The sequence below is a fragment of the Cariama cristata genome, unplaced genomic scaffold, assembly GCF_000690535.1.
Source record: "Cariama cristata isolate BGI_N322 unplaced genomic scaffold, ASM69053v1 scaffold792, whole genome shotgun sequence".
In the NCBI taxonomy this organism is placed as follows: Eukaryota; Metazoa; Chordata; class Aves; order Cariamiformes; family Cariamidae; genus Cariama; species Cariama cristata.
In genome coordinates this window covers 7,834-18,515 of record NW_009604169.1, presented here as the reverse complement: position 1 = coordinate 18,515, position 10,682 = coordinate 7,834, and the positions used below count along the sequence as shown (strand labels likewise).

Here is a 10,682-nt window from a genome sequence, read left to right as displayed (position 1 = left end):
GCGCCTTTTGTTGGGGAAGGGGTCGCCTCAGAGCTGGCGGGGGTACCGGGATGGGGACCCTGAGGGAAAGGGTCAGGGCGGGGAGGGGGAGGTCAAGCAGCCCCCGCGTTTTTTCTTCCCTCCACGTGGCGAGGGGTGCGGGGAGGTCAGGGCCCCGTCGGGGTGGGATGGGCACCCTCGGTGCCGGAGCGCCCACGTAATTCCCAGGCGCCTTCCCCGGGGTCCCGGGGGCAGTGAAACGCAGCAGGGGATGTGTCAGCCAAAAGGGCAGGGGTGGCCTCTCCGCCTGGGGTGTTAGAGTGCCAAACGGCTTCAGCCTGCTGGTGTTACGGAGGGGTGCGAGGAGCGGGGCATGGAAAATAGGACTGCGGCCTCGGGAGCTTAAAATAACGCGTAGGCAGCTCGATCCCCTCGTGGTGTGTGGAGCGAAGTATGAGCATGAAGCTCCTCCACACTGACTTAGAAAGCGCAGTTCTAGGATGATAGTCTGTCCTAATATCTGTTCCGTATTCCTTTCTTGATTTCACAGGATAACGTGGAGAGGGCGGATGCACTCCAGTTAACAGTGGAGGAATTTGTTGAGCGTTATGAAAAACCCTACAAGCCTGTAGTCTTGCTGAATGCCCAGGTGGGCTGGTCTGCCCAAGAGAAGTGGACTCTGGAACGACTGAAACGCAAGTATAGGAACCAGAAGTTCAAATGTGGGGAGGACAATGATGGTTATTCTGTGAAGATGAAGATGAAATACTACATAGAGTATATGGAAACCACACGTGATGACAGCCCGCTCTACATCTTTGACAGCAGTTATGGAGAGCATCCCAAGCGCAGGAAACTCCTGGAGGACTACAAAGTACCCAAATTCTTCACTGATGATCTGTTTCAGTATGCAGGGGAGAAACGAAGACCACCTTACAGGTATAGTACAGTGACAGTAAGATAAAAGTAGGTATTTTCCATCTCATTCGCTATTCCCAAGTAGGTATGATTGTTGTATGTAAAACAAAATGACAGCTTTACATCTGCTCTTTTGAAATGAGCATACATCTGTAACCCAGAGGGAGGGAAGGGCAGATTTGTGTATCACAATTCCTGGTTCTGCCACCAGTGTTGCTACAAGTTTATGGCTGTTTTTTCCTTTTGTTTAACAAGTCAGTTTATCTCACTTTTTAGATTTAAAAAAAAATTGCGTAGTTACTGAAAGTTATAAAGGTTAATTTCTTGCTATGTGTGCCTTCTGGCTTTCAGATTTTAATTACCTCAAGACTAGCTCCTGGGTTTTCCACCAGTGGCTTATGTACAGCGTGGAATTTTGTTCATTATAGGGCAGTCCTTTTAAGGTAAAGATCTTAAGCTAGATTAGTATGAAGTGTGAAGACTAATTCTTAGCTTCTCTTCAGATGGTTTTGAGAGAGAGCAATGTTTCACATCTATGTAGTCTTCTCAACTCTTTTTTTTGCATCTGATTGGAAAAGGATTGAAATGACACTTCATTCCTGAAATCAAACACAACAACCTTGTATTTGGGCTGTTGGATACAAAAGTGATTTCTGCCTATGTTAATATAACGCTTCATAGCAGTACGAACGTAAGCTGAACCCTTCCAAATAATTAAAGTCTTTACGGCGACATTATAATTGTCAGAGAATGCCTTGCCCTTTGAGTGACATGAGGATGTGATGTGGCTTTTTTAGTTGTTTAGGGCTTTTTAAATAAAACAGAACAAGTAATGAACAATGGTACTCTTCTCTGAAGTCTCTCATGTGTCTGTAGTCCAGTTGTGCTTTCGCAGGAGTGAAGCGTAAAACTAATTCTATTTAAGATTACTGAAGTAGGTGTTTTTACAATATTGTAACAGACCCTTTTTATAATTCACTTCTAAGAAGAACATACAATGCTGTGATCAAATGCAAAAGCACACCAGGTGTAGTCTCTAGTAGAAACTGAATATACTCATAGAGCTTGGAATCATTTATCCAAGTTATAGGTAAACTAGATAATCTGGTTGTGACTCACATATTGCTGTCTCTTTCCCCCACACCGTCCCCACCTACAGCCACATGCTGAGCTCCTTGCTTGTGATCTTGGTATTCACAATTCTTGTACTTTGTTCTGGAAAATGTGGGTTTGTCTGAGGCTGTTATCACATTTTGAGAGATGAGTGGTGCAAGAGAGCATATTGAGGCCTCCTGGAATTAGGGGTTTCATCTAGGTACAAAAATGGATAAGGAATATCCAGTAGTTTAAGAGCATAATTGAAAATCCAACAGGAAGTGGTGCTTTCATATCATACGATCAGGATATGAGCTGTACAGATTGACCTCTGGATTGAGAGGTGTGTGAGAGCGTATAGATCTTAAAGTAAGAACTCGTGCTGTTCAGAGCATCTTTACTGGAGTTGTTCCTCTTGAAAACAAAGGCAGTAATTTTGGGAAGCCGTTTACTGAAGCAGCTGTTTGAGTTTGGGGGTGGGGTTGGGGTTTGGGTTTTTGGCATTTAAATTGAAGTTACAAATTGTGAAGTTTTTAACGGTAAATTTGATGTCTTGTGGCATACTGGGCTACGTTCATTGTAAATTAAACACCTGGAGGAAGATGCTAGTAAATAATAGTATTGAACAATGTGTCTGTCTACTAGACAGATTTTTATGTGTTTATTTTCTTCTGACTTCTTAGTAAGAGCTTCAACTGTTATGCTTGTCATTTAATTAGCTTTCCAAGGCTAATAATGAGTCTAAAGAGTAAATTAACAATGGAAGTGACAAACACCTGCTTATTTATGTTTTTATGGCTCCTTTGTGAAGTAGGAAGAGCTCAGCTTGATAAGCAAACTTACAGTCCTACAGTTGGTGCTAGCAAATGACACTCAGAAACCACCTTAATTTATACCTGCATTGGAAAGGGAGATGAAGAGCTTGCTGACTTCGGATATTTTCTGAACCTTTGAACTTCTCTTGCTGGGTATCGCCTGCCTGTCAGCCACACAATGGAGGGGTCTTGTTGGTGCTTTATTTTCTCTGCTGCCCATTAAACAATTATTGCCATTTTTTTTTCCTCTTGATGCCTGAGACTAAGTCACCTCGCTTACACTGCTTTGTCTGGTATGGTAGATCTTACTATTCTGTTACAGGGGAAATAAGCAATTGAACGTGCTGCTGCTGTTAAACATATACAGTAGATAAAGTTCTCCACTGGGAGAAATAAACCTTGCAAATGGGGAGTGAGAATACACACACCAAATCCTGAATGGTCACTGGAGAATAAGCTCCATCTAGTTAAATGTTAGAATGAAAAGCCTGTTGTAAGTGAACAGAAGGCATAGAGGGAGGCGAGGGTTGCATAACTTTGCTCTGTTCCTTACTTGTATTGCCTTTTGTTTGTTCCTTATTGTTCTGCAGTTCTGGATCCGTTTATGAGTAGTGAATTTTAGAAGAACATAGGATTAGGAGAATTCCCCTGCATAGTAAGAATCCTAACGCAGGCTGTTGTGACTTAATCTCATTCATAAACCTTGAAATCACTATATATTTTATTGGAGAACTGTTTAAAACAAAATACAGCTATAAAACATAAAAAGCTATCTTCGCTTTCTTGTCCCAGAGTCATTCATGTCCTAATTCATGTTGGTTTTTAGGTTAAACCCATGTTGTGTCTTTTTACTGTAGTGTGGCCCTAACAATCTCAGGAAGGTAAATGAAGGAACTGTAACTACCTTGATTTCTAACTGTATGTGAAATTAACAGCTGTAATTTTCTGTCTAATATGAAGAAAAGAGAAGGTAGCTACTTGCTTGCTCCATGACTAAAGAATTGTGGGTTTTTTTCCCCCCATGCAGATGGTTTGTGATGGGCCCACCTCGTTCTGGAACAGGAATTCACATCGATCCCTTGGGAACTAGTGCGTGGAATGCCTTAGTCCAGGGACATAAGCGTTGGTGCCTCTTCCCTACCAGCACTCCCAGAGAGCTGATCAAAGTGACGCGCGAAGAGGGAGGGAACCAGCAGGATGAGGCTATCACTTGGTTCAATGTCATCTATCCTAGGACGCAACTCCCCACCTGGCCCCCTGAATTCAAACCCCTGGAAATCTTACAGAAACCAGGCGAGACAGTCTTTGTGCCAGGTATGTATGAATCTCTCTGGTAAAGAAATCTGGGAGAGAAAAGCATATTTTTAACATTTGTGTGTAGTGGAGATGAAGAGGATATTTCAGCTTTCTTATATGGCCCATCTCTCTCAAAAGAAACTATTCTGAGCTGTTTCAAAAGGGATATATATTGCAAGGTGCATTTTGAGACTATTAAGTTATTTTCTGAATGTCCTGAAACATTATATGACCTGTAGCATAGGATTGCTGGTACAGATGACAAAACAAGTGGGACTCGAGTTGCAGCATCATAGGAATGGGATCCTGAACTAAATTGCAGTAAGGGGAAACTGTCAAGGCATAAAATAATAGAGGTGTTTGAGTACTGGTAACTCTTACCAAAAATGTTTGACTTTATATACGCTATAGCAAATTTATGACTGAATTTTGTAGCCTGGATACTCTGCATATGGATTTTTCTTAGCCGTGGGAAAAGAACTACTTAAAGGCACTGACGCCTTCCACCCACCTCTCTGTGGTTATGTTTCATCTTGCATTTGAAATCAAAGGCTGAAGAAAGATCTGATAAAGATGCCATTCTCTTTGAGTGGCTGCACACTACGTGCACATTATAACTGGGAGCTGAGGTGGCTAGTGGATAAAGCAGGTGAGTTCGGTGCCAAATTCTAACCTCTAAATCTTGCATCATTTTTGTGCAGCGTGGCCCATAGCTTCTATCCACATTGCTTGTCTCTAACATACAGCTGACTTCCTGTTTGAAGAGTGCCTTGTGATTGCTTTGGCACTTATTAGTGACTCCTCACTGTACCTTCTGTTAAGATTTTGTAGCTGTCGGGTTCCATTAGACTGTTTCCTTAGTCTTTTTATGAGGTTATAAGTGGGTTGCAAGAGCACCACTGTCTATTTTTATCCTGTGTGGGGAAACAGTTTTGTGTCTATTTTTAAATGAAAGGTTAGTCTGTAGTCATAAGAACCTTACTAAATCAGCGTGGAAAGTGCTCTCCAGCTTAACAGAGAGGGTCTCTGTGCGGCCTGGGTTACAATGGCTCTTGCTATTAGATAAGCCGTCAGTAGCCAGTGTGTTGCTGTCAAATCAGATCTTCAGTACTGTTTGTGAGCTGGATAAATTGGTCAGAGCGTTGGGCAACCTTCTGTAACAAGAATCTGTAAAGCATTGGAGCGACTGCTGAAGTAAGACTGAGGAAGGACGATGTGGTGGCAAACTACCTGGGTTTGGGAGGCAAGGTCCAATTTCCACTCGTGCTGTGGGAAAAGTGTACATGGTTGTTCTTGAACTTGCTTTCTGCTGTGTAGCCGGGAGTGGTCATTGGTGTTGTATTTATAGGTGGCTGGTGGCATGTAGTTCTCAATCTGGACACAACTATTGCCATCACGCAAAACTTTGCCAGTTGTACCAATTTCCCTGTGGTGTGGCACAAGACAGTAAGAGGAAGACCAAAATTGTCACGGAAGTGGTACAGGTAAGAGATTTAGTAGCTTTCTTTTCATATTCTCTAAAACAAAACCCCAAAATACCCTACTTGTTTACAGGCAGTAAACAGTGTTACTGTTCAAAGGCTCACCTTGAAATTTCAACTGTATTTAGGATCTTAAAGCAGGAACATCCTGACTTGGCAGCCTTGGCCGATTCAGTTGACCTGCAGGAATCTACTGGTATTGCTTCCGATAGTTCAAGCGATTCTTCCAGTTCCTCAAGTTCCAGCTCCTCAGACTCTGATTCAGAGGTAATGCTTTTTATTACAGTAGATAATCCATATATTGCAATTATATTGTTTTTTCCATATCTAATCATATGTCCTCATCCTAATATTCATATCTTATGAAAGAAGCTAACAGGAAGCAACTAAACAGATCGACCTGGTGGAGGAGCCTGTGGTCTTAGCAGGTTCTGTTTGCTGAAGCCTCTTTTTGTATTGCTAAATGAATTCTGTTTGATCTATCTTTATATTGTATATAAACCTGTCGCTCATTTAGCTAACCCATGCTTGTGTAAAATGACTGCAAAAATGAATGTTTTAAAAACGGGGAGGGGGAACAAGATCCAAACCCGAGACTGTCAGTTACAACAGAGGACTTTTTTAGGTGAAAGCACTGAATCTCGGAAAATTAGGTCCTTCTAGGAGCCAAAACGAACGCATCAGTTATCTTACCCCTAGCCAGCTTAGTCAGTGATGAAATCTGAGAATATACCTGTTCCTGTTTTTTAAACACTTAATTTAAAATCTGTTTCATGTTTCTAATTTAAAATTGCGCATTCTTTGAATATTGATTATTTGGGGTTGCTGAGGTAGCTCTTGTGGTGAATTCCACAGCACAAACAATTTACTAGGTTTCTCTGAAATCTGGTTTCATCTCTTCATACTTCAGTGTGACTCTGGCTCTGAGACAGAGGGGATGATGCACCGGAGGAAAAAGAGGAGAACGTGCAGCATGATGGGTAACGGTGATACAACTTCCCAGGATGACTGTGTGAGCAAAGAGCGCAGCTCCTCCAGGTGACCTGATGGCAACTGTTGTTTTTTTAAACAAGGAAAAGACAATACAAGGCAGAGTTAAGATAGGGTGATTTGGCAGGACAAAGGGATGGAGAGCAAGGGGTCCCTTACAGAATGTAAAGCAATTGGCCAGTGGTGATATCTTCCCCCCATAAATTAATTTAATTGCTCCAAACTGAAAACTAAGATTCTTGATATTTTTTTAAAAAATGAGGGGTTTTACTTCATTTAATAAACGGGTTCTTTTACTTTTCCTAGTTGTCTCTTTTAATAGAGAAAGGTTTGGGTTTTGTTTTTTAATGGGAGAGGTGAGATATTTTAACTGTGCTCTTCAGAGAGCACAAACGCATAGTAAACAGTTAAAGATGAGGAATGATCAGGCAAGACTCAGGTTTTGAGACCTCGTTGTCCAAACAGAAAACCTTCAAATAGTTGTACAGTTTTGTACAGTTTCTCTTACTCTTGCCTGGATTACTTCAATTTGGCCCACTGTTTTATCTGTTAAGGCAAAATTCATCCCAAATGTCTGTGTTTACCTATTAAAAAAGGAGCGGAGAAACAAGAGCAAGTTTCTAGTCAGTCTGGAGGGAGGGAACATTAATATTGCAGAACCAAGAACAGATATTGCTGAGGGTAAAGTTGCCGAGGAAGGAAGTTCTCTGGACTTGCCGGGTTAAAAACAGTGAAACACTGGGAATCTGGGAGTATACTGCAGAGAGGAGCTTTGACATTCTTTGCTAAATGAAGCATTTTTCTCATATAGCAGAGGCTTGCCAAAATTCTTAAGCAAACTCCCTGCAGTTTGGTTAACCGATGCTGCTGTATTAGCTGCCTGCCTGCATTAGGGTTGTGTCTACTTACTGAGCTGTTGGATGCTCCAGGTTTGGCATGGGTGCAAGTGCTGTGGTGGCTTACTGTGGGGCCTGCTAAAGAAGGTGTGCAATGGTAATTTACCTGAGGAAGTCCAGATTCCCAGTATCATGCCTGACTTCCCAGTACTACCCAAAGACCTGTTTGCTCCTTTACATGTTGCCATTTACCTTGCTGCGATATGTTGCTCTCCTGTTTTCAGGAGTTGCTCATAACTGAATAAAATTGAATTACAAGTACAAAGCATCATTAAACAGTTGGAGAGAACTGTACTGACTGCTTATTTTGCCCTGGAGGGTTTAACAATTTGTTTGTTAAGACGTTGTCAAATCCCATTTCAGCAGCCAGAGTGACTTCAGGCAGGGAATGAGCATCAGGAGATAACAAATCTTAATGCAGACCCTGTTTTTAAACAAACAAATAAACAACAACAAAAAAAAAGACCTGTAAAAATGCAGAGCACAAGTGCAGATCTGTTTCTCTGAAAATTCCGTGCATTTTCAAGTTGTTTGCACTTCAAATTTTGAAACAAATACTTTAAATATTAAAAATTAGCATGTTGCCTAGAACATCCGCTTTCCAGGTTTCACTGTTCTTCCTCCTGCATCTTGATTGTTTCACTCCATGAGGATGGGTGGGCTTTCTGCTCCAGCTGTGTGATGAATTAGTTGATACTAACAGATCCAAACGTAAAATATTACCTAGCTTGTACAATTCTGTAGGAAGAATAAGCACACAATTAACCTGCATGCCGCGATCTTGTGTCCTGATGCGAGAGGAATGCTATAGTTGTTGACAAGCAGTTGTACTTTTTTTGACAGGATTAGGGAGTCTTGCGGAGGCCGCAGCTACCCCTGAGAGATAAGAACACCCGCCTAGAGGCAGCTGCCGATTGAAGCTCCGTTAGCAGCCAGCCAGCTTTGTTCTACCCCCTTCTGCTTCTATTTCTCACGGTCCTTAAGTTTTTGTCACTCTTCCTCGATCCAGACATCCATCTTCATTATGTGCTGTCAAAGGTTGGCTCCTTAATAACTTCTAGGGGAACGCCCCGACTCTACATTATTGTGCAATGCTTTGTCCCCTCTGCGCCCCAAGTGAGTGCACTAATAACCCAGCTTTGGGTAAGGACATGCCAAGTATTTAATGGTTCATGTAACTGGCAAGGAAGACGACGGTCAGTTTTTAAAGAACTCTTTTTAAAACCAGCAGGTAAATGTAAAAACCTGCCTTGCTTTGACACTGTCATATGTTTACATGTTGTCCTGTACACTTGAGGAAAGGAACACCAGCCCTTTTGGCCTATCTGAACGTCCGGCGGATCTCACACCAGAATTTCAGGAAGGGAAGGTGGTATGAATGCTCCAAACACTGAAGCAACTTCAGCGGAGGTGACCACCGACCTGAAGCATCTTTCGTGGTCTTAATCTGCATGCATACATCTAAGGTGCAACACCTTAACCAGCAACAGTCCATTTACTTTTGCTCCATGTCTGTTATAATGACTGGTAACAAAGATGCACTAGCACCTTGCAATAGGAAGCCTGATGGAGCAGGAGAATCCTGGAGTTTCTTGCACAGCAAAAACTGTGGGGAAAAAGTCAGCGTTTGCCAGTAATTACAATCCTTTAGGTGCAGGCATGATGTTTGGCACTAGGCAACAACTGACGAAGTCTGACTCTTCAATGATAACAACAGTTGCTGGGCTATAAATACCAAGCAGTTACAGGGCCATGGGCTCGTTCAGGCCAGTGCAGTTCACATACCTAAATGGCTTTTCTTTGAGGTTATAGGTTCAGATGTTTCTGGAACTTGCGGTGCCAATTTTAAAGGACTGGGAGGGGGACATACTGTTGTTTCATGCTTTTTAAAAATGCAGTGTGTTGCTTAAGTCTGTGTAGATGCGTTTGTATTATGCTGAGTAAAGCTCTCATCCCCAAGGGATCTGTTGGAGCTGCTGGGTTTTTTTAGCAGGGGCTTGTGCTGGTAGTGTCAGTGAAGAGGTTGGGCTGGCTGAAGGTGTGCTGCAAGGAAATGATCCTTCTTTATCTGAACAGCAGAGCCAGAAGCTAGCTGGGTTGGGTGCTTCCCTGGGTGCTCTCCTGAGACCCTAGGAGGTGGGTATTAGAGCTCACTTCAGCCGCTTTCTTTGGGAGAGGAAATTTGAAAACAGAAGTGGTGTGCGTGTAGTAGACATGCAATAATGCCCGGGCACTGGTAGCAGAAATAAAAAGCAGATTGGCAGCCTTAACTGTGACTTCCTTGTACATGTTGGGTTTGACGGAACCCAGAACGTTGCTTGTCTGGGTTTTCTGATCTTTTTGTCTCTTCCTGTTTAAACACTCTCTCCCTTCATGGAGACCGGGCCATACCCTGTTGTACAAGGGAATCCTAAGTAGGTCTGTCAGGATCTCTATTTCTGAATCTTCTGTGCCAGTCACTTTGTGTAGGAGCAGCGTGGTGGTGGAAAAACGGAGAGGGGAAGGGGTTTTGGTACACCCTTTAGCTGTCTAGACTCCTGAATTTCCTGTGATAGCCAGGCATAAACGAGCACACTTGCTCTGTAGACTGCTGCAGATTCTTCCACAAGATTACTTCATTTTAGAAAAAAACCAAAAACAAATAAAAAAACCCCAAACAAAAAACCAACCACAAACTTCTCCAACTCCTGGCATTTCTGGCCAAGGCTGCCTTTTTTTCCTGCCTGGTTGAACAGCCTGGAAGCCTGCACAATCAGTATATCTTCTCAGAGCAGGCTGCAGCTGCTGCCTTTTGGAAGAATATGGGGGCCTGGAGAGGCGAAGGCTCAGACGTCTCAGCTCTGTCACGGTGAAAGAAAGCCCTTAGAGAACTGTCCGCTGCCCTCTTTGGTGACTTCACAGTCTACTGTCAGCAAGATGGCTTATGCTGTAGCTCGCAATCGCATTTGGCATGCATGGTTCAGTTTGGCAGTCTTAAAATCTTAAATGTGCGTGAAAGCCAGATTGCTGTGCTGGGAAAGCCACATCTCTACCACGAGAAGCACAGAGGGAAGATCCAGAGTGCAGAGTATTCTTCCGTGCCTATGAACTCTTCCATGGTGTGAAATAAAACAATTTCAGACTGAAGCCTGTGTTGGTTTGACATCCGTCACAGAAAAGCAGTGTGTTTGAAATGGACCGCAGGCATCGTGACACCAGCGATGCTGTACAGA

General features: G+C 42.8%; 1 protein-coding gene across 1 annotated transcript; it reads left to right on the top strand.

Annotated features, from left to right (window-relative positions):
- Positions 1–529: 529 nt before the first annotated feature.
- On the top strand, positions 530–9,034 carry JMJD6 (jumonji domain containing 6; the record flags this gene model as incomplete). Its single annotated transcript, XM_009695456.1, has 6 exons — positions 530–918; positions 3,835–4,121; positions 5,452–5,587; positions 5,713–5,851; positions 6,495–6,622; positions 8,314–9,034. Coding segments are annotated over 6 exons (1,116 nt in total), but the record flags the coding sequence as incomplete, so codon positions are not given.
- Positions 9,035–10,682: the final 1,648 nt, after the last annotated feature.